This window comes from Manis pentadactyla, chromosome 9 (assembly GCF_030020395.1).
Source record: "Manis pentadactyla isolate mManPen7 chromosome 9, mManPen7.hap1, whole genome shotgun sequence".
Lineage (NCBI taxonomy): Eukaryota > Metazoa > Chordata > Mammalia > Pholidota > Manidae > Manis > Manis pentadactyla.
The window spans coordinates 10,573,719-10,595,155 of record NC_080027.1 but is presented as its reverse complement, the minus strand read 5'-3'; the positions used below and the strand labels follow the sequence as shown (position 1 = coordinate 10,595,155).

The 21,437-nt window shown below is 58.8% G+C and overlaps 2 protein-coding genes across 8 annotated transcripts; one reads left to right on the top strand and one right to left on the bottom strand.

Annotated features, from left to right (window-relative positions):
* Window positions 1-10: 10 nt before the first annotated feature.
* On the top strand, window positions 11-16,108 carry LRRC56 (leucine rich repeat containing 56). Of its 7 annotated transcripts, none has more exons than XM_057506763.1 (13): window positions 11-123; window positions 1,891-1,964; window positions 2,327-2,511; window positions 5,489-5,576; window positions 6,078-6,138; window positions 11,531-11,627; window positions 11,701-11,895; window positions 12,595-12,778; window positions 13,120-13,296; window positions 13,377-13,441; window positions 13,606-13,739; window positions 13,961-14,133; window positions 15,244-16,108. In XM_057506763.1, the coding sequence occupies exons 3-13, from the start codon at window positions 2,338-2,340 to the stop codon at window positions 15,567-15,569; spliced, it is 1,674 nt and encodes a 557-aa protein (XP_057362746.1). In that variant the 5' UTR covers window positions 11-123; window positions 1,891-1,964; window positions 2,327-2,337; the 3' UTR covers window positions 15,570-16,108. The 7 variants fall into 7 exon arrangements, with proteins under 7 accessions (XP_057362746.1, XP_057362748.1, XP_057362747.1 ...); XM_057506765.1 differs by having other exon boundaries at window positions 2,324-2,511; window positions 5,492-5,576; XM_057506764.1 differs by having other exon boundaries at window positions 2,324-2,511; window positions 13,964-14,133.
* Window positions 16,109-16,137: 29 nt separating this feature from the next.
* LMNTD2 (lamin tail domain containing 2) lies at window positions 16,138-20,629 on the bottom strand. The gene is made up of 12 exons (XM_057506761.1): window positions 20,417-20,629; window positions 20,173-20,325; window positions 19,707-19,794; window positions 19,418-19,573; window positions 19,044-19,115; window positions 18,873-18,961; window positions 18,275-18,558; window positions 17,787-17,970; window positions 17,291-17,687; window positions 16,997-17,220; window positions 16,515-16,776; window positions 16,138-16,308 (listed from the first exon to the last, which is right to left on the bottom strand). Exons 1-12 carry the CDS (start codon window positions 20,581-20,583, stop codon window positions 16,177-16,179), a joined length of 2,208 nt encoding a protein of 735 aa, XP_057362744.1. The 5' UTR covers window positions 20,584-20,629; the 3' UTR covers window positions 16,138-16,176.
* Between the last annotated feature and the right edge of the window lie 808 nt (window positions 20,630-21,437).

Here is a 21,437-nt window from a genome sequence, read left to right as displayed (position 1 = left end):
TGCCATAGCACTTAGGCCCCGCATCCCCGCTGCTGGAAGAACTACCCGGAGTCTGAGAGGCCTCCGAGCGGAGGGCGCCCAGGGCCGAGCCCCAGGGCCGCGGCGCCGGAGCCCATCCCTCAGGTAAGGGCTGAGCGCGCCGTTGGGTCCAAGGCCGCAGGCCTCGCTATCTCCCCGGTGCCGGGGGGGAAACGAGAGGTCGAGGGGCAGGCGTGAGGATGGAGCAACAAAGCCAGCTGGGGACTCAGTGGTGTCCCCAGGTGTCAAATATGTTCCCCCGGGGAAGCAGCCCACGACCACTGGCCGTGCTCTGAGGGGGTCCCAGTCACTGAGACAGGATGGGCCCCAAGCCCTGTCCCTGGGAGGAGAGACAGAAGCAGGGACCCCGACTCTGCTCTGGGAGTTTCCACGGTGGGGACTAGGAGCAGAGCAGGCCCTGCCCTCAGAGCCCCGCCCGCTGTGCAGAAGGCATGGAGGGGTGGAGGACCCGGGGAGCCGGGAAGCCAGGCCAGGAGTGGGCACTCGCCTGGGCTTTGGAGACACACAGCCTGCAGGTTTCCCGCTTGGGGTGGACGTGGCCCGTAAACTGGCTGGGCAGGGTGGGAGCAGAGCCATGCAGGCCGTGAGGATAGGTATGGGCCGGCACATGAGTGGGAGGGACGGTGTCCAGTTGGGAGCTACAGTCTCCCACCCAGGCCCTGCTCGTGCTCCTTGGACCCCAAGACCCTTGGGCTGATCTAGACGGATACTCCGGGCCTAGCTGTGGGCAGGACCTCAGGTCAGCTGCTCTCAGGCCCAGAGGGAGGAGGGCAGCAGCTCAGCCCTGGATGCTGCCCACAGGTGTCCAGGGCCGCAGCCTGGCCAGCTCACTCTCCCCATGGCCTGGGGCTGGCAGGCCTTGTGTGAGAATGGGCACCATCCTCATAGGGGGCATGGTGGTGGAGTCCTGCGAGGCTTGGGGCCTTTCTCCAGCAGGAGGAAGGCAGACAGCAGAGGGAACTTTTGGAAAGAAGTCCTGTCCAGAAACCCAATGAGGGTCCACGCTAGGGCTCACCGCCACGGCCTTACCCCGGATCCTTGGTGGATAGGTCGCTTTCCAGACACACTGGGCACAGAGCCTAGGCAGCTTATCCCAGGGCCCAGCACCTCTTCCCTTGGCCTCTGCCAAAGCCCAGCAGACCACATTCCTGGCTGGGGGTGGGGGGTGGGTGTCTCCAGCCCCGATGGGGAGGAAAACTTTTGAGTGTTCACAGGGGGCCAATTCCACAGGGGTGACTATTTTAGGGCCCCTCTTCTGCACACTGGACTCACAGTCGAGTGTCCTGCTGGCACAGGGCCCACATTGTCTTGGGGCAGCAAGTGAGTCAAAAAACACAGAGTGCTGTAGCAGGGTCAGCCTCCCCCGGAAAGTAAATCTGGGAAGGGTAGGAGGGCGCACAGGAGAGGGGAGTCAGGGAGGCCTCAACCCAAGATGGAGGGAGGTGGCCAGGACATTCAGGGCAGACTTCTGGCTCTACATGTCAAGATGGCTCCAGGATTTGGGGAGGGCCCAGGCACCCAAGTCTTTGCAGAGCAATGCCAGGGAAGCTGGTACAGGTGGTCTAGGGACACACTGGCAGCTTCCCATGGGGCCTGGATTTGGGGCTCAGAAGGCACAGGGTGACCAGGAGGCCAGCCCATGGGAGATGGTCCAGAGCACAGACTTGGGCCCCCTTTTCGAGAGAGGATGGAGTCTGTCACCCACCTTGCTGTCTTCCTCTTTAGTTTGGCCTGGTCCCCTGTGAGGATGGTTAAAAGGACCAAAGGGCCAGGCCTAGCCTCTACCACCTCTACACCTGCTTCTGGGCCTCTGATCTTGTCCTGAGTCCCCTGGGCATGATGACCTTGCAGGTGCTGCCTGGAGCCATATGCCACTGCCTTGTCTGGATGTTGGACCCACAGTGGGAAAAGGCAGCTGCCTCCAGGTAAGGGGGCTCAGTGGGCACAGGGACAGTGTGGGGGTGTCTGAGACCCTGGGCCTGGGCCTTCCAGGCTCAGAGAACATAGGCGGAGAGGGAGGCACAGCACAGAGCTTGCTGCTGGTCTTGGACAGCAGCTGAGCAAGCATGACATGTGGCCTGCCGCCCCATGCCCCTGCGGCTCACAGCCTACATGGGGCCTCAGACAAGGAGGCCTGGAGCTGCACCCCTCTCACGGACCCTGGAGGGTGGGCTCCAGGGGCTTTCTGTGGGCGGAGATGTGTTGAGGGCTGTGTGGGTGTCTCAGCCAGGCGGCAGATCAGAAAAGTGAAGGCTTGATGGCTTTGCCCTCTGCTTATCCCCAGCAGGTTGGGTGTGAATGGACCAGGCCTGGGACGGAACCTGTGGGCCTCGGCCCAGCACGGCCAGTGTCCAAGTGCGGGAGCTGAGCTGGCAGGGCCTGCACAACCCCTGCCCACAGAGCAAGGACCGGGGCAGCCATGGGGGCAGTCACTGCGAGCCGCTGGTGGAGTACCTGTCACCTGCCCGGCTGGTGAGTGCTGGGGGCTGGGGGCCCTGGCCGCAGGGGCCTGCATAGGGTGACTTCCCAGGCCAGTGTCCAGCCTGCCCTCTGTCCCCAGCTGTCCTGGCCATGCCAGAAATAAGCGGTGGGTAGAGGAAGGGAACCCAGGCACCGGAACGGGCTAGTCAGGTGGGGCTATTCTGGGGTCCCTCTGCCATACCGGGGCAGCTGATGAAGACGTTCTCCCAAATCTGGGGTGGGGTGGGGTTTGCTGTCGCTCGCACCCTCACTTTGAGGCCGAGCAGGATCTGCAGAGCTCTCCTAAGAGTAGGTTCCCGTCTGGGTACCCAACTAGGAACTCTGCACCTCCCAGCTCCAGCCCCGCTTCCCTTCCTGGCCACGCCCCTCAACCACCATTGGCCACGCTGAGGGGGCGGACCCCATGGCGCAGGCCCCACCCAGACCCTCCCCCGGCGCCCCTTCCCCTGCACGCAGGCTTGCACCCGAGTGAGATGCCCACGCGGTGGGGTTTCTTGCACACCCCGGGGAGGTGCGCCCACCAACACACAGCAGAAGGAAGCCTGGCAACTGGAGGTCCCCATCCACCTTCCCGACCAACTCGGAGTCATGGTAGACAGAGCAGCTGGCCTAGAGTAGAGCCCCAGGCACAGAGGTCCTGTCCTTCTCAGCCCCTGCCCCACACAACAGGACAGGGTGGAACTGAGTCCAGCCTGGCCACTCCCAGAGAGCACTGGGACCAGGACTGACAAGGAGCGACCTCCTCTGCATGCTGGCTGGTCCAGTCCTCGTCTCCCATCCAGCACTATACACTGGGAGCCTGATGCACCAGGCCAGGCCAGGCAGGGCAGATGGAGGAAGGCCTCCTCAGGTACCCTCAGGGCTAGAGTTGAGCTCACACAGGCCAAAGTTTAGGAGATGAGACCCAGGCTCAGGGCATAGCTGCAGGTGTCCCTGGCACTTGCTGGAGTGTCTGTGTTCATTCGTAGGGGACAGTGGCCAGCAGAGAACTTGGCAGGATGAGACAGGGACACTCAGGCCAGCAGTCACTGCATCGTCCTCAGATGGACAGTGGGGTCCTCTTCCCCTGGGAGATGTCCCAGCCACACAGAAGGCTTTGTGCAGCCTGGGGTACCCATAAAATCAGGCCCAGTTGGGGTGCAAACTTGCAAATGGTACCATGAAGCTCTGTCCTCAGACCCACGTGGAACCCATCCTCAGGGCCCTGCCCGCCTCAGACCTCTCCTGGGTGGGTCTTGTTGACTATAAAGTGCTTGCAGAAGCCCTGGTGGGCTTGCTCCCCCCATGCCTGGGCCCAGCAGGTCTCTGTATCTGCTTTCCATGGCCACATAGTGCTGACCACAAGCCACCCAGCTTCTGCTGAGGCTCGGGGTTCTGTAGGCCACTCTGCTCCAGGCCACTCACTGGGCTCCCACTGGGACCCAGGTGGAAGGGGACACATGGAGCTGCCCTCCTTGTGATAAACAGTGGGGGCGAGCTGCAGGCGAACCACAGGCTCCCACTTGAGAGCTCCCTTGGTCAAGTTCAGCATATATGGGCCACGTGCTCTGGGGTCTGTATTGTCTCTGGCTGGCAAATGGGCACACAGTTCTAATTCAGGGAGGGAGTGACGAGGGGGAGCAGTAACCCACCTGCGCCACATTCAGAACCTCCCCTTCCAAGTCTCCACACTAATCACATGTCAAGGGGGTCCAGCATCCTGGGAGGAAATGTTTGCATTGCCTGCATCTAAAGGAGTGGTCCTGGGGACCCCGTCCAGCAAAAGACCACTGTGGACTGCTAAAGCTAGCCTGTGGAGTTGGGGCACGACGGATAACTCAACAGCTGCTCCCACTGGAGAAGGCAGGAGGGGAGCTGAGCTGTCTGGTGGTCACTGGGCTCTGGGTGAATATTTACAGGGCCCCTGTGCCAGGGACACGCCTTGATCGGAGCCCTGTGTCCCAGGCCTGCCTCCTGTCCACCCTGGGCCCTCTTCCTTCTTCACTTGGCCCCTGGCTGGAGAACCTGCCTTTGTGCACATGGTCTGAGCACCATTGTTTCAGACGGTCACAGCCAACCCAGACCAGGCCAGTCCAAAGCCCTTCGTGCTTCTAACACATCTGAATCTGGGTGATGCCAGGAATGAAAAGCCACACCTGTGATTTCTTCCAGACTCTTTCCCCCAGACTCGGTCACCAGCCTGGGGGTCCCCAAGGCTGACTCTGTCTGGGTCACTCCCGCTCCATTCCCTCCTCAGCTTTTTCTTTTCCTGACTGGAGTTGAGACACCATTTCATTTTTCAAGCCTGCAAGTTTCAACATTCCTGGCCTCTCTTCCAGCACTCTGAATTGTGCCTATCCCAGTAGCTTGTCAAGCGCAGTTAACCGTGGCCAGCTCACTGCCCACAATGTGGGTGGGTCTCTCTGCCCAGTGTCACAGATTCATTGCATACACCTTCTGCCAGCGACCACAGGGGACCATGTTACCAATAGTCTATTGTCAAAGGATACAGGTCTCCATCTTTCCAGATCCAGTGACACTCACACCCCAAATCCAACATCATATCACTTAGTTGTTTTTGCTGTGGTAGCAATTGGAACTGCATCTAGGCCCTGGGTTTTGTATGAGTCAACTATTGCTGCAGTCATGCTGTGTAACACACAACCTCCAAACTCAGCAGCTCACAGCATAAATGCACTTGCCCAGGGGTTTAAGGCTGGCTGTGGTTCAGCAGAGGGCGCTCCAAACTCTGGGCTATTTTGGGTCTGTTCTTTGGGGACCACACTCATGAGCACAGGCCCTTCCCTGGCAGGGGCCCCACCAGTCAAGCAGTAACCTCTCCCCATGTCACATTCCCTCATACTCCACCAGCCAAAGCCATCCATGGCAGATGTCTGCCACCTGCTCCAGTACCAAGCCAAAGAAAGGGTGTCACTGGGAGGGAGTGACCACCGCCCAGTCCAGGGCTGACTCCCCATGGTTCCTGCAGCAGGCCCTAGCCCAGGTAGATGACCTCCGACTGGTGAGCATGCTGGAGATGTGTGTGAATACCCGTGACAACAGCCTGGGGACCTTTGGTAAGAGCCCCTACCTGTCCACCTCACCCTGTACCCTGCAGACCTGCCCTGTACCTGACAGGCCCTCCCTCCACCCTTCTTTACATGGACCAGGGACTCTGTCTTGCAGGGTCACTGGCCTGTTCTTTGAGAGAGTCAGTCCCTGCGACCCTTTCCCAGGGGCTTTGGGTAGCACAGGAACACTGGCTGGGGGTTCCTGTCCTTTGGCACCAGTTCTGTGGGCTGATGGAGGCTGTGGTCTGGGTGCCCATGGCGGGCTGTGGGAGGTGGCTGGGAACAGGACCCGAGCTGTGGCAGCCCCGCCCATGCCAGCCGGGCTCCACTCCAGGCTGACTCCTGGAGTCCAGCGACCTTGTGGCGGCCGTGGTGGCTCTGAGGTCACCACTGGAGCTCTGAGCAGCCATGAGCAATGGTGTCTGAGGGGCCCTGGTGACTCTGGAGGGTGCATATTGGGGCTGGGATGGGCCCTGCCACCAACCTCCCCCTCCCGTGGCCCCACAGGGGTGCATCTACCCAACCTCCGGCACCTGAAGCTGAATGGCAGCTGCCTGGGCTCCGTGCGGTGAGTCCCCTCCTGGGGGCCATGGGGGCGGGGGTCCTCCAGGGACCGCAGGGAAAGCTCAGTTGGAGTGGGCCTCTCCTGGGGGAGGGTCCCATTTGAGAGGCTCCTATGTGTCCTGCCATTTCTGGTTGCAGCTGGACTGGCACATGCAGCTCACATTAGTCACCCCCTGGTCAGCTGGAGTCACCTGCTGAAGGTGACATGCATACCTGGAGCCTGCAGTGAGTGTCAGGCTGATCACAACAGGTCACGTGGCTGAGGTCCTTGGAGCCACTCTGCAGTGCCTGGAAGGTGCCCACTGACTTGGCAAAGGGTCCCCAATCAGCAAGGGTTCTCTGGTGGACACTCCGACACCAACAGCACTGGGCCATGCAGTCCCCCTCAGCACTTGTGCCGGCCAGGAACAAGAGGTGTGCGTATCCTCTGCTGAACAGAGGCCTGGCCACAGACCCCCACCCACCGTAAAACACAGCAGCACCTTAATAATTAACGTACCAGATGAAATTCAAAACTAAGGACAGACCAGTGTTTTTTGTTTATCTCATTGGGCTGGAAAGAAGAAAGCTGAAGTAATATAAGATTATTTTTGGTGTTTGAGCAAAATGGGTTTCATGACAACACTGCTATTTTTATGTAGCCAGGGCCAGCCAGCATAAGGTAGAGGGAGTCCAGTCAAAATTCTAGAAAGTTCTCCAGATGTTTAAAATGGGCTGTACATGCCCAGCCATTTCCAGGTGAGGCCAAAAAGGTATTTATTAAACAAACCTCACTTTAAATGTTTTCTTGATTTTTCTTATTTAAACTGCTGTTTATTAAACAAACATCAAAAGGAATTTAATAAAACACATGAAGATCTGGAAATGGAAGCAGAAGAAATTGGTCCTAGTGGGCCTGGTGGGCAGCTCTTTGGGCGTCCCCCAAAGCTGCAGGAAAATCCACTGGGCTGCCAGCAAGCTCCCTGTGAACAAGGTCCTGGAACACAGACCTTCAGACTCGCCTTTAAGACACTATGAAGCAACATTCTGATAAAGATATCTGTATTCTTTTTTAGCTTAACAAAGGCGAAAAGTCATACTTGTTCCTTGTTGTTAGGGCTTACAAATTAACCTCAAATTACAATGAAAGTATGTAAAAAACATAAAGGACAAAAACTATACAGAGAAGTGGAAGTTACTATAAAATTAGAAATATAATATACTATTTGTAACAAAGCGAAATACTCAATTCCAAGAAAACAAAAAATTCAGTTCCATGGAAGATGATTACATCATGTATTTTATGAAACTCCTGTTCTGTTCCTTGATAACAACAGTGGAAAATGTAATTAATTTTTGTCTTTTATTGAATCCTGAAGCTTGGCCAAGCAATGCTTGCAAATCTCCATGTGTTGAAAGTGAACAAAAATTTGTAAAAGGAAACTATCTAATTAAATATGTCAGTCCAATAAGCTATTACTATAATTGAGCTGATAATAGAGATATTAAAAACATTAAAATCTCAGGCAGTATTATAAGGTCTGGGTAATAATTTCAGTGTAGAAACTGAAGGAGAATTCAGTACCTGAAGATACCGCCAGTGTGAAGACAAGTGCCCTATACAAATGGGGCTGATTTCCAGCCGGCCTTCCACTCAGAAGAAAGGCACAGAACAGCCTGGCCTGCTCCCCAACGCCAGCCAGCATCCGACAAGGGCTCCCTTGGCTTAGTACTGGTTTTGTGGAAAAAGCGACTAACAATCTCTAGAACTCAACAGCCAATTTGGAAATTATTAAAATAATATGGACAGTTTTCAGCATGAGTTAATCACACGTTTCTCTGTTTCTGAGGGTGCCAAGCCTGGCTTCACATAGCCTGCTAATTCTTCAGATGGGTTCTGGCCATCACTGGGTAGCCTGAGTGTATTTTAGACTTTGCAAAACTCTCCACCTATCTTCTCCCACTGCTCTGACTTAAACAGAAACCTTGCATTTTGATTTGTTCCAACCCATCAGTTCTGGTTGGTGCTTTGGGTATTATTTAGGAAGTTCATCCACACCCCCAAAGCAATTTGTTCATTCAGTTTGGGTTTCGATATTGATGATCAAATTATGAGTGTTATCTTTCACTTCCAGCCCTCATGCTCCTTTTTATCATATAACATAACACTGGCCAGGACCTGCTACCCAGTGCAATGTCAGGAATGATAATAGCAGGCATTCTTGCTTTGTTCCTGATCTTAATGGATATGTGTCTGAGTTCCTCCGCATCTATTGACATCATAAAGTGGTATTTCTGCTTTAGTCTATTAATGTACTGGACTGTTGACAGATTTTGTGATGGTGATTCATCATTACATTCCAAAGTAACACTACTTGATCACAATGAGTGGAACATTAAAATGCTGTTGGCTCTGCAGTCTTCATGTCTGTTTCGGTGACTGATGGTCCTTTCCCTCCAGAGCGGTGGACTTCTCTGCTCCAGGGATTAAGGACCAGCTCAAAAGGTGCTTCCCTGCTTCTGCTCTTCTCAACTGCTCTACTTTTTAAGACTTCCCTTATTTGGAAGTATTGTAGAAGATAGAGGTTGTCTATTCCATGATAGTTCATTACAACTTACTTTTAAAACTGGCCCAGATCTGGGGACTCAGGGGTAGGGAGCTAATCACCATTTAATTTCTTTAATGGCTGTTAGTCTAATCAAGTTTTCCATTTCTTTTGATGCTTTGTCTAGGTTTTCAAGCATGTTGGTGTATACTTTGTTCTTCATGGCCTTTTATTATTTTTAATTGCTCCTATGGATACAGTTATTCCTTTTTCTAAATTCCAAACATTTGTTGCCATTGTCTCTCTGCATCCTTGACCAGACTTATCAGAGGACTGTCCATGCATTTTAAAGAATCGGGTCAGGCTCGGTTAAACACTGGTTTTCCAGGCTGTCACTGGTTGTACCCTAACCTGTATTACATCTTCCCCTCTTGCTCTTCATGTACAGCATTAGGCAGGGTTCCACGAAATGTATGTGCTGTGCTTTTTGTCATTATTTCTAAGTATTTGGAAGTTTTCCTACTTAATCTAAGATGAAGCAAAATTTACTAGTTATTCCCAATCTTTGTTCTTCTATAACAATAGGATTCCCCACTTTTAGCTAGGCGTGTAGCCACCCAAACAAAACTTCAGGTTTTCCAGGCTCCCTTGCAGCTAGACCTGGCCTTGTGTCCAGGTCTGAACCACAGGTCCAAGCAGGAATATGTGTGCAGACTTTGCAAACAAATGAATGAAACAATTTCCATGACAAGAAAGAAGCCAAACTTGAAAGAAATACTGTGGGAAACCCAAACAAGATATTGTATGGGAAGATGGGAATGATAAAAAAAGAGGCAAAATTAACTATCTGTGAAAGGAGTTGAACAGAATCTAAGAGATGGAAGGTGGTATGATACTTGCATAATTGTAATCTCTGCAAAGTAAACTGAAATCATAGTATAGAGAATATATTTAAAGGTTAAAGAAAATTTGTCAGACATAAAAGAAGATTTTCATCTACAGATTAAAAGAAAAATTGAGACTGAATTGCCAACAGTGAAACATCCTAATAAAGTTGCTGGACTTCAAGATAAAGATAAAACGTGGGGGCAGCCAAGAAAAGAGATCACGGCTTCCTTTCAAAAGAAAAGAGTGGAGTTTTCCTTAGACTTCCCCACAAAAACTCTCTAAGCCGGAAGACAAGAGAATGGTGCCCACGCAGAAGTTACGACCAAGGACTTCATGCCCAGCCTGCACTGGTGAACGAGTGAGAGACCACAGAAAATCATTTGATAAGTGCATCTTGAAGACATTACTAGACACAAATTTCAGCCAATTCAGACACGATTGGAAAACCCGTTGAAGGCAGTAACTGGGGGTGACCACAGAGTCTCTGTGCCCCAAGGGCAAAGGCTAGAGCAGATGTGGGCAACAGACGAACCCACAGAGCCCACACAGGGTGCAGTGGTGAAGAGACACAACCCAGGGCATCTGGGAGCACAGGCTGAGGAAGTGCCTGAGCCACACAGGGCCACGCAGAACTGCTGGCCACGGGGAACCCAAGCGGAGTGGTAATGTCCTTATGTGGACGAGGCATCCCAGTGTTGGAAGGCAGACCCTGCTGAGCAGGGAGAAGAGCTAGTGCCAATTCCTGAGGTGTGAAGGCACCAGGCACACTCTGGGGCACAGGGAACCCAAGTGGCTGTGGGGCCAACTGGACACGTGGAGGCATCCACCGCCACCTCCAGCGACTGGTCGTCACCCACAGGGAGGCCCCCACATCAGTGTGGGGGCTCAGCACTTCCAAGCAGCCGTGCAGCCCCTCACTCACAATTTGGATGCCCAAGATGCTACTAACAATATAATGAGAAATACTACAACACCTGCAGCACGAAAGGAAAAGGTCAAAACAGACCCAGAGGGCCCCAGAGGAGACAGAGACAATTTAGGAGAGTGAGACTCCTAAACCTCTTCACATGAGGTTCTGAGAGACACAGAGGAGATGGGCGTATTTGCATCTTCAAAACAAGAACAGCATGCTGTGAAAAAGGATGAGAAAACAGCGCCAAATGTTAGGAATGAGACATTATGGTCAATGTAAGAACGCTAACAGCAATGTTGGCTGATATGGAAATCTCCCAGAAAGCAGAAGAAAAGACAGAGAGATGGAAATGGGAGAGAGAAGGCAGAAAACAAGAGTCACGTCCAGAGGACCCACAGGGGAGTGGTAGAGTTGCAGGTGGGCACAGGGTGAGAGAAAATACAAGTAAAATGACATCAAGAACATTGCAGAGGCCAACTGACAGAGTTATGGGTGGTGGGCCAATGCCCTGCCAGGAGTTGTGGGACACCCAGGCCAAGAGAGCCCTACTGGCAGAGGTGGGGCCCAGAGAGGTCAGGGAGTAGAAGGATTGCCCCCACAGTTGTCAGATGGAGGGGCCTGGCCCAGCCATCTGCATAGGGAGGGTGGCAGGGGCAAGTTCAGGGCATAGGTTGGGGATTGGCCCTTGGCAGAGGTGCTGCTGGGCTGGGGGAGGGGCTGAGGGGAGAGAGGGCGAGCAGCTGGCCAGCCTCCCTTCAGGCTGTGCTGAGGGGTCCAGCACAAGGGCAGCTGCCATAGGCCAGGTCCAGGCCCTCCAGCAGCTGGAGAAGGTGGAGGCCACTCTGCCCATGCTGGGGACCAGGGGGCTGTAGCAAAGAGGGAAGGCAGGGAGCGCTGGGGGCCCTTCCTTCCCCTGGAGGCTGCAGCAGCCACAGTCTCATCTGCCCCTGCACCTGGAGAGACCAGAAGCGGCTAGCGTCTCAGCACGGGGCACAGCCCAAGGCCTTCAAGGCCACAGGCATGGCCACCAGGCCAGGCCAGCACTGACCAGCTGCCCCCGCCCTCTGCAGAGACCTGGGCACCTCCCTGGGCCACTTGCAGGTGCTGTGGCTGGCTCGCTGTGGCCTGACTGACCTGGATGGCATTGGCTCATTCCCAGCCCTGAAGGTGGGTGTGGGAGCCCTGGGCTAGGGAGAGGGCACCAGGCCGGACCCTGGCTGAGGCCTCCATGCTGCCCCAGGAACTCTACGTCTCCTACAATGACATCTCAGATCTGAGCCCGCTGTGCCTGCTGGAGCAGCTCGAGGTGCTGGACCTGGAGGGCAACAGCGTGGAGGGTCTGGGGCAGCTGCGCTACCTGCAGCTGTGCCCAAGGCTGGCCACGCTCACCCTGGAGGGCAACCTGGTGTGCCTGCAACCCAGCCCCTGCAACAAGGTAGGCACCCAGCCTGCATGCTCACCCTGGTGCTGGCCATGTCCAGGCTGGGCAGTGTGCACATCTGGGGCATAGCAGGTAGGCTGTGGCTCATTCCCGTGAACTCGTTCTGTTGTGTCACTGGAGGCCTGGCAGCTGCTGGTGCATCCTCCTGGGCCAGGAGCAAACCCCACATGGCTACATGCACACATGACGTGCCCCCAGCCCACGGAGGCACGTGCATGCCCTGTACAGTCTCCACATAGAACCGTGCACACAAACACATGTTCACACACCCCTGAGCATGCCCCAGCAGAGCCCTCACTGCCTCAGGCTGTGCACGCTCTGCATGGCAATGCATTCATACATCATAGGCCTGCACACCGCACAGCTGCCATGCACGCCCCAAGCTCGTTCACCCTGCCCTTCCATCCATTGCTTGGTGGAGGCAGTACAGGGAGGCCTCCCACCTGGCCCAAGCTGTGCTCAGGGTAGCTCTGCAGGCCAGAGGGCACTGCTGAGCCTGGTGGTGAGCCTGGAGAGTGAGGTCACATGTGGGTGAGAGTGCAGAGTGCCCTGGCCAGCCCTGGCAGGGCGGGGCAGCAGCACTGGCGCCCCCTCCTCGTCTGCCCTGCCCCACAGCAGGTCTAGGGGAAGCAGCCACAGGATAAAGCTGTCTTGAGGGGCCCACTGGACTCATGCCTGCCCCTCACCCTGCAGGCACCCCAGGGCTACAACTACCGAGCAGAGGTGAGGAAGCTCATGCCCCAGCTGCAGGTCCTGGACGAGGTGCCGGCCATGCACACAGACCTGCCAGCCTCCTGGAAGCTGGACCGGGACTGGCTCATGGTGAAGGAGGCCATCAAGGAAGGCAGTGTCCTGGACAGCCTGCTCCCCAGGCTGGGTACAACAGGCACCCACCTGGCAAGAGCTGCCCCACTCAGCCTGGAGACCTGGTCGCCCCACAGTGCCCCGCAGGCCAGGCCTCCCCCCAGAGCAGGATTGCCCATCTTGTATCCCTTTTTAGCTTAAACTCCTTGTCCCTGGAACCCTGCATACCTGCCCCCAGGCCAGGGCACCCCTGCTGTGAGCAGCTCCTGGTGGGACCCCACCCTTCCACCCTGTGGCACTGGGCCTCGGGACACACAGATGTGGGGTGGCGGGGGTCCCTTGTCTATGGACAGAGTCTGGGGAGCTCCTGGCCATCTGGCACAGGCCTCTGACCTGATTTTTATCCTTGGGCAGATCGTCCCCATGAAGCACCCATTTGGGGACTCAGCCCTGAGCTGTCCCTGCCTGAGACCCAGCCCCAGGCCCCGAGGCCCTGGCCCCTCTCCCTGCTGGTCCCTGGGGACCCTGTGCCTAAAGGTCTGCTTCCCGAGGACACAGCCCCAGAGGATGACACCAGCAACCTCACCCATGGTAACTGCCTCACCTCAGCATGAAGCTGGCCCTGCAGCCCCTCAGCCCCAAACCAGGCCCAGATGCATCCTCTTCCCCAGGTGCCGGCCCGGTCCTCTGCGGGAACCCCACCAAGGGCTTGCGGGAGCGCCGGCACAAGTCCCAGGTATGCCCTGCCCCCAGTGGGCCGGACTCCAGTACTCTGAAGGCCATCCCAGGGCCAAGCCCCGCTGTCCCAGGCCCCTGCACCTGAATAAGCCCTTCTCCTGGTGACTGCCCACCCAGCCCTTGCAAAGGCCATGCTCCCAAACCAGCCCTTTCCTTCTCTAGGCCTGGGCACCCCCGGAGCAGCTGCCCCCATATAGGCTGGAAGACAAGGTTGCCACCCTGGGGTCTGACCCTGCAGACAGCCATGACCTCCTGGCCTTGGCTGGGCTTCAGGCCTGGAGGGAGCAGTGCCTGCGGTGGGTGCCCCTCAGCCTGCCCTGAGCTAGCCATGGTGTCTGTCTGGTGGGGGGGGGGGTCACGTCTGGGGGCTGGCCAAGCAGTCACTAGTCCCAAGGATGGCTGGAGGAGCTGGCTGTGGGAACCCAAGGCTAGTGGTACATCCCAGAGTCACACTCCTTTGGGATTGGCTCCAAGCGGGGACAGGACTGCGGCCTCCCCTACCTGGACTCTTCCCCAGTAGGTGTCTGGAGTCCCAGCAGGAAGGGATGGCAGCCCCCTGGGGCTCACAGAGGGGCCCAGAAGAGCAAGAGGGCAAGGCTGTGCCCAACATCCCCCAGATTCCCCTGAGCCTGGTTTCAGGTACTGAGAGTGACCCCCCACCTCAGAGCAGCTGGGCCCCGAGTGGCACTGGTAGGTCCTCTCCTGGGGGTGGGTTCCAATCCCAAGTCCTCTCCTGAGATATGGGACATGAGGCCACTGGGGCTGGATGCTTGAGAGAGAAGACATTCCAGCAAAGGGCCGTGAGGGAGGAGGGCGGAGAGGTCCAAGCTGGGAGAGAGCAGCCCTGGGGGGCAGTGAGGGGCCAGAACCCAAATGCAAGACAGGCCCACTGGGCAGTTCTGACAGGAGCATGGCACGAGGCCAGAGAAAGATGAGAGGCCGAGGTGGGTGTTGCCCCGCAGGCAGGGCTGGTGCTGGGCTCAGGACACAGAACTGGTCATGGAAAGGCCCTCCTGGAGGGATACTGGCTTCAGACTGACCATGGCCAAGTGGAGCAAATGCAGGGGCTTCCACGCAGAGACCACTCACCCAGCAGGGCCCGAGGTGGCTTCCTGGAGGAAGGGTCTGAGCCAACTGGGGTAACAGCTGGGTGGGCAAGCCTTGGGGGATGCATTACAAGCAGGGGCGGCAGGAGCACAGGCTTGAAGGTTGGCCGATGACCTTTCTGTGGGGGTAGAGAAGGCAGCACCAAGGGGGATGGACAGGGACAGGGCAGGCCAAGCCTCTGCCCTCCTGTGAGCTGGTTGTGCTTGGGAGGAGGGGCTGGAGCAGGTGGTCCTGGGACCAGCTAGTGGAGGGTGGAGAGGGAGCAAACAGTGCAGCCAGGAGGAATGGCTGGAGAGGTGACAGACGAGAGGGACTTGGGGACAAAGGGGTGCCTCCCACTCCAGACTGTGTCCAGGTGGGCGCTGGGTGACTGTGGCCCAGTCTACTCCAAGGTAGGTGCCAGGGCCTCACTCTAGAGCAGAGGTTTAGGGACCGGTCCAGGTGATGGGACCCAGTGACAATGCCAGAGCCCAGGCTTGTGACCTCTGTCACCGCAAAGGAGGACCCAGCCCAAGCAATGAGCAGAGGTCACAGGGCTGAGACCAGGGCTTCCCTGGGGCATCATGGGAAAAGGCTGCTGCCTTGGGGTGATGGTACAGTGAGCACAGCAGCCTGCTTGTGGTCACCCCCCAACCACCTTCTGACTCCATGGGCCTCCCTGCCTGATAGGCCATCTCCTTCCTCGCTTTCCAGAGCCTTCCAGGATCTCGGGCTATGTGCTGCTCCCTCCTCCCCACAAGCTCCCCAGGCCACCCGAGTCAGGCAGTGGCTCCTGGTGGTCCACAGACCTTCAGTTCTGGGGGCGACGGCTCAGAGCCCTGGGCAGCTTGAAGCCTGGCCCGGGTCAGGGGCTGGCTGCAGTGACTGCTCTCAAAGCCCTGGCAGTGGCTGCAGGTCCGAGCCCTCAAGCCCAGGGATGTCCAGGCCCAACGCCAGCCCCAGGTCCAGTGGTGAGACCCCCAGGCCTCCAGGGCAGGCCACACCTAAGCCCCATCACCCCAGCCCAGTCCCACCCCTAGTGTAAGCCCCCACCCACTGTCGAGCTGGCCTGAACTGTGGCTACAGGACCCCAGTGTGGTCATGGGAGCCCCGTGTGAATTCTGGCCCCAGATACAGGAGATCTGGCTGGGTGTGTTTGGGGGCGGGAAGTGGGCCCAACACAGAAAAGGGAGTAGAGTAGTGGGGAATGGCACTTCCCGAGCTCAGGACAGGATGGCCCAGGTCCCCCCTTTTGGTCCAGGTGCCTGCTCCCTCCTGTGGCCTGACCTTCCCAGCAGTAGACAGAAGGGCCGGCTGGCAAGAGCTGCAGATGTTCCCAGGCCAAGGTGGCCAGAACTGGCCTGTTCACTCCCTGGCAGGCCCTTGCTGCCCCAGGACTCAGCCACCAGGCCTCCCACCCCTGGTGGGCTTGAGGGGTTCCCCTGAGAGGGAGGGGCGGCCAGTCCCCCTTCTTGGGGCAGGATTTTGGGACCCAAGTGAATGATTTTCAGCTCTCACGTGCACAGAAATGCGGTTTACTTGGTAGGAGACGTTGGTTCAATAAAACACGCATCTGGCACGGCCGGCTTCCGCATGCCCTCCTGCCCCCCTCTTTCTCCCCTCGCCCCTTCAGGGCCTGCGCGCTCCTTACACCTGCCAACGCGCGTCCGCCGTGATGGGCGGGCAGCTGAGGAAGCGGAAGCCAAATCTGCTCTCAGCCGTGCTCTGCACCGACAGCGCCACCATGGGGCAGCACCTGTCCACGCTCCTCCGGCACACCTGGGGGGCAGGGCCTGAGAAGCGCGCGGGGCGGGGCAGGAGGAAGGAGCGGGGCGGGAAGGGGTCGGGGTTCCCGAGGAGAGGAGCCTGGAGGGAGGGGCCGGGCCCGGAAGGAGGGGCGGAGGCGGTGGGAGGAGCCGGGGCCGCGGGGCCCGGAGGAGGGGCGGGGCGGGGCTGTCCGGGACTCCCAGCACGTGCGCGCTCACCCTCACTCTGGGCTCGTTCCCAGCCTGGCCGTCCCGGAGGCTCTGCGCGGCCTCTGCGTGGGACCGCGGTGGGGTAGGGGCGGGCCGGGCCAGCTGCCCGCTCCCTGCCGGCCCGCCCCTCCCTCCGCGAGCCGGCATCCTCGCACCCGGGACGGTGGGCAGCCGCTCCGCAGGGTCGGTGTCGGCACCTTCGGGCCGCGCCGGCCCCTCCCGCGGGAGGAGGTGCTCGCCGGTGGTCAGGCGGGGCAAGAGGCCCCTCGTCCTGGCGGAGCGAGGAGGTCGTGAGGGCCGGAACCCGCCCGCGAAGGGGCGGTCCTGGCGAGAATGGGGCCTGGGGCGGTGGGGGCCTGGGGGGGATCCTGCATCACTGGGAATCTGCCCTGGAGGGGACGGGCTCTGACTTGGGGGCCAGCCGAGGGGGACGGTTTTTGCTGCGGCGGGTCCTGGGGAGGCGCTCAGACCCAGGGACCCGCGACGCTCACCGCAGCCTCCGGCGTCCGGCCCGGGCCTCCCTCAGCCGACCGGCGCGCGGAGGTCGAGGGCGGTGCAGCTGTTCGCTGCTGTCGGCCTGGGACTGGGCCTCCGAGAGCGGGAAGCGGTCGGTGGACAAGTCGGTGTCGTCAGAGCAGAGCCTCGAGGCGGGGGCCACGGAGCACGGGGCCTGGTGCTCGCTGAGGGTCTGCGGGGCCTGGTGCTCGCTGAGGGTCTGCGGGGCCGGGCCGCGCGGCGGTCACCCTCACCCCGGAGGCCCGACCCCCGGTGCCACCCTCACTGACCTCGCCCTTGGGGTTCAGGAGGAGAGTCACGCAGCCCGGGCTGGAGTGGAAGCGGACGGGCTCTTGGCCCAAGGACGAGGGCGGCGGCTTCTGGGAGCTGCAGCGCCCCTCGCCCCACACCTGGGGAGGGAGCGGGAGGCGGGAGAGTGAGGGGCGGGGGGCATCCGGACTTGAGACCGGGGGGCGGGGCGGCGGGGCGGGGCGCACCGTGAGGAGCTGCCGCGGCCCCAGCCGCGTGCCGGGCGGGAAGCGGTACATGCGCTCCGGGAAGCCGCGCACGAGCTGCTTAAGCACGAGGCCGCTCAGCTCGGCAGTGTCCTCCGGCGACTGGTTGAGGATGCGGACGAACCTGCCGCGGCGGCTCACGGCCACGATCTTCAGGCAGGAGCTGGTCGGGCTGGGGCGGGAGCGGGCAGGGAAGGGCTGTGAGTGGACGCTTGGGCCCCGCCCGCGCCAGTCCTGCTAGGAGTCCCGTTCCTGCCGGGTCACCCCTCACCTCCAACAGTGCCCGGGATGCCAGTGTTCGGGATCTGCACAGGCCTTGGGTGCCTGGACGGCCTTTCCTCCCCAGTCTGAATGGGTTTTACGGGGATCCAGGGAGAGGAGGCCTGTCCAGGAGGGGGCCTGCATATGGAGCGTCCACTGGGACATCTGCGAGACCGGAGCCGCCCTGCAGAGCCCTGAGGGTCCACGTAAGAGAGAAGCAGAGCCAGGGGTCAGATTGGGCAGGAGGTTTGGCTGGACCTTGGGGAGCAGAGGGGGAGCTCGCAATACTTGTGTGTGCCTGTGGGTGCATGTGTGTGTGTGAGCCAGACTAGGGAGGCAGCAGCAGGAGTCCTCCAGGACCACCCTAACCCAGTGGCCTCATTCTGGGCTGCTGTGAAGGCCAGGTGGTTGGGGACGTCTATCAGCGCTCTGGGCAGAAATTATAACCCCATAGAGATGAGAGGGAATGGCGACCAAGGGAGACCTGCCCCACTCCACCTTCAGGCTCTGCCTGGGCATCCTTGCTGAGGCTCCCTGCCAGCACCTCCGTCTTCTCAGAGGAAGTTAAGCTTGGTGGGGAGGGTGGGTGCCCTGTCACCCTCTGCACCGTATAAGGATTGGTGAGCTGGCAGCTGCTGGAATTGGAGTCGGATCCCCCAGAGCTGCTGGTGCCCAAGGGCAGGGAGCTCCACTCAACACTCTTGAGACTCTGCTTCATGTGCCGTCTGTGCAACTTGGAGCCCCACTCGCCAGGCATTGGGGCCTTTGGGGGCAGGGGGTGCCTGTGGGCCACCATATGGTCATTCCTTGCTGGGCTTGAGCTCCTGGACCCCAGCCCTGCCCCCATTCAGCCTCCAAGGCACCCCAAGTTGGGTTGCTGGGACTCAGCCTGGGACAGGGGCTCATGGCAGGACAGAGATGTTCCAGGAACCTTCTCCCTTGATCCCCAACTCTGTCCTACAGATGAGAGAACTGACTTGGAAAGTATAAATGGCTTGTCTAGGAACACCAAAAGGTAGAGATTGGACTCTGGTCCATGCCTGCCAGGGCAAGCCCCCTTCCCCTCCCCACTGGGGAATCCCTGCCCAGTGGTTACTTTTGGTCTGCATTGGACTTGATCTTGGTGAAGAGGTTGGGATATCGATGGGCGATGCTGTTCCAGTCTACATCCTCCAGCCGGAAACCCTGGCCAGGAAGCAACAAGCATGTGGCCCTCCCATCCTGCAGGGCTGCAGAGCTGTTCGTGCATGTGGGGGGCCTTGCTTACCTCCCCAGCAGTGGAGCCCTGACCGTTCTCAGAGACATCACTGGAGTCCATCAGGGTTTCTGCGGTCACTACCTGCAAAAGGAGAGCAGAGGTAGTAGGCAGGGGCTGTGGGGAAGGGCACTCCTCCCCTTTGACCTCACCAGCACCTGAGGCACACACTTGCTGAGTGTGAGGCAGGGGGGACCACAGGTCTCATGGTTCCTCCCTGTCCCAGGCCACAGTTCTAGAGGCAGTGTGATGGGGGCAAGCTTCCAGGCAGGCCAAGGACCCCCAGCAGAAGCATTGGCCTGGACAGGGCATCCTGGCTGTCTGAGGGCAGTCCAGAGAAGCAGGAGGGCAGGCCAAGCAAGGAGATCCCCAGGGCACAGGCTCACCTCCACACTGCCAGTTGAAGACCGAAGCATGCGGCCCACCCAGGAGGAGCGAGCCAGCTGCAGGAGGCAGGATTTCTGGAAGGCCTGCAGCTCGGCCTCCAGCTGCTGCAGTGTGTTCAGGGTCTGTAGCAGCCGCTCCTCCAGCTGTGCCTTCTCCTGCTCCCAGAAGGCTCAGAGATGGGTGGGACCTTCCCCAGACCCCATTCCCCCAGGCCAACCCCTGCCTGGCCACCCAGCCTCACCCTAGCTCAGGTCCCCTTCCCAGCTCCCTGTCCCATCTGCCCCTCACCAGCTGGGCCTTTTCCTTCTGCTCTTTCAATTCCAGAGTCAGCTTCTGGACCTGGTGCTGCAGGACCTTTTTCTGACTGTGTGAGCTCCTGGGGGAAGGGGCAATCTCAGCAGCCCCCACCTGTGGGTCAGCAGCCAAGGAGGGGAGAAGGAGGGGATCCTCTTCATTGCCATGAGGGGCCCAAGTACACAGAGTGTGGCTGAGCCAGCCAGGTCAGGTTCTGAGAGGTCGGAAGTGGGGCCTAGGTTTGGTTCAGCACCCATCAACGTGTTCAGGGTTAGGGTGAGGGATCAGTCAGGTGAGGATGAGGATTAGAGGCAAAGGTCAGGGTAAGGGTCAGGGCTGAGTTGGGGTTGGAGTCTTGGTCAGGCTTAGTGGTTGGGGTTGAGGTCCGAGTCCGACAAAAACCAGGAGTTAGGGCCAGGATGGGCTGGCTGAGCTGGGGCCCCAGCACTTTCCTGCTGACCTCTCAGGTGGAAGCCCAGCCACCTCTTGCAAGATGTGGCAGTGCCGGGCATCCTGACGGTTCTGAATGGCCCACCTCAGGGCCTGGATCTCCAGTTCCCGCTGCCTCCACAGCAGCCGCAGGGTGCAGGGGTCCAGGGACTCAGGGACTGACCTGTAACACCAGTGGCCCAGCCACCTGATTAGGCCCTGCCCTCTGGCCGACCTGGCCCACATGGCTGGCTGCCTCTCCGTCCCCTCCTTACCGTCGGTTGTCAGAGAAGACTACCCGTGTGGAGCTGGCCTTGATGTCTTGTGGGCACTCAGGAGCCACCGGGTCTTCAGGTGTGCCAGCTGGAGGCCCCAGGTGGCCACTGACTGGCTCTTGGTCCACCAGGGATGACAGAGCCTCCTGGTGAGGCTCAGGGGACATTCTTGATATTCTCGGAGGGCTGAGAGGGGTGGCAGGGCACCCTGTGGGCTCTCCTTACTTGGACACATGCACATGTGTGTGTCTCACAGCCCCACTGGTTCACAGAGCATCACTGTCTAAGGAGGCCAGTGTGTGTGTGTGTGTGTTGTCTTCCCTACAGGACACCAGATCACGTGGTGTTACACATTCCCTGCTGTCTCCTCCATCACGCTTGCCCTCCAGGACCTGTGGTCCTGCCCTACAGCCTAGAGCTAGGGTCCCCAGAGGTACTGGTCCTTTGCTGTTGATGCCTGCGTTGCCCCAGAACAAGACCCTACCTCCAACACTCACCTGAGGCCTGAAATCCAAGCAGGCCTGGGAACAGAACGCTCTATAATGTTGCCATGGATACCAGCACTCAGAAGGGGAGGGGCTTGTTTGTTACCAGGAGCCTCCTGGGGGACTCCACCCCAGGTCCCTAAGTGGAACCTAGGTCCACGTCCTGGTCCAACCTGAAGAAGCTGTGCGAGGCAGACCTGCCATCCAGCTAGCCTCAGCAAAACTGGGGACCACAGAGTGACCGCAGGGCCAGCCATGGTCTCCCACTCTGTAAAACACCCCCAGCCAACCCTGGGGGAGGCTCCCACCACCCTTCCCCAGCCTGACGGTGGCGATTGGGGAGTGTGTCTATAGGCCAGCAGTACTTCACTCCTGAGAATGTGGACCTCAGGGGGCCCCAAGCTGACTGGGGAGGGGAAAGAGGAAGTGGGGGATAGTCCTGAGAAGCTGGGGGAGGACTTGCTCAACGAACCAGCACTGGGCTCCCTCCAGAGGCTGATGCCCCCTCTGCGTAATCCCCAAGCCAGAAGCTTCAC

Excerpts from the sequence above, each read along its gene's own strand:
- LRRC56 (XM_057506763.1), top strand. The coding sequence starts at position 2,338 with ATGGACCAGGCCTGGGACGGAACCTGTGGGCCTCGGCCCAGCACGGCC. Across the intron at positions 13,740-13,960 it reads TGGAGGGAGCAGTGCCTGCG|TAGGTGTCTGGAGTCCCAGC; the intron begins GTGGGTGCCCCT and ends ACTCTTCCCCAG. Across the intron at positions 14,134-15,243 it reads CTGGGCCCCGAGTGGCACTG|AGCCTTCCAGGATCTCGGGC; the intron begins GTAGGTCCTCTC and ends CTCGCTTTCCAG.
- LMNTD2 (XM_057506761.1), bottom strand. The coding sequence starts at position 20,583 with ATGTCCCCTGAGCCTCACCAGGAGGCTCTGTCATCCCTGGTGGACCAA. Across the intron at positions 19,116-19,417 it reads CTTCAACTGGCAGTGTGGAG|GTAGTGACCGCAGAAACCCT; the intron begins GTGAGCCTGTGC and ends CTCCTTTTGCAG. Across the intron at positions 18,559-18,872 it reads AAGTCCAATGCAGACCAAAA|GCACCCCCTGCCCCCAAAGG; the intron begins GTAACCACTGGG and ends GGTGGCCCACAG.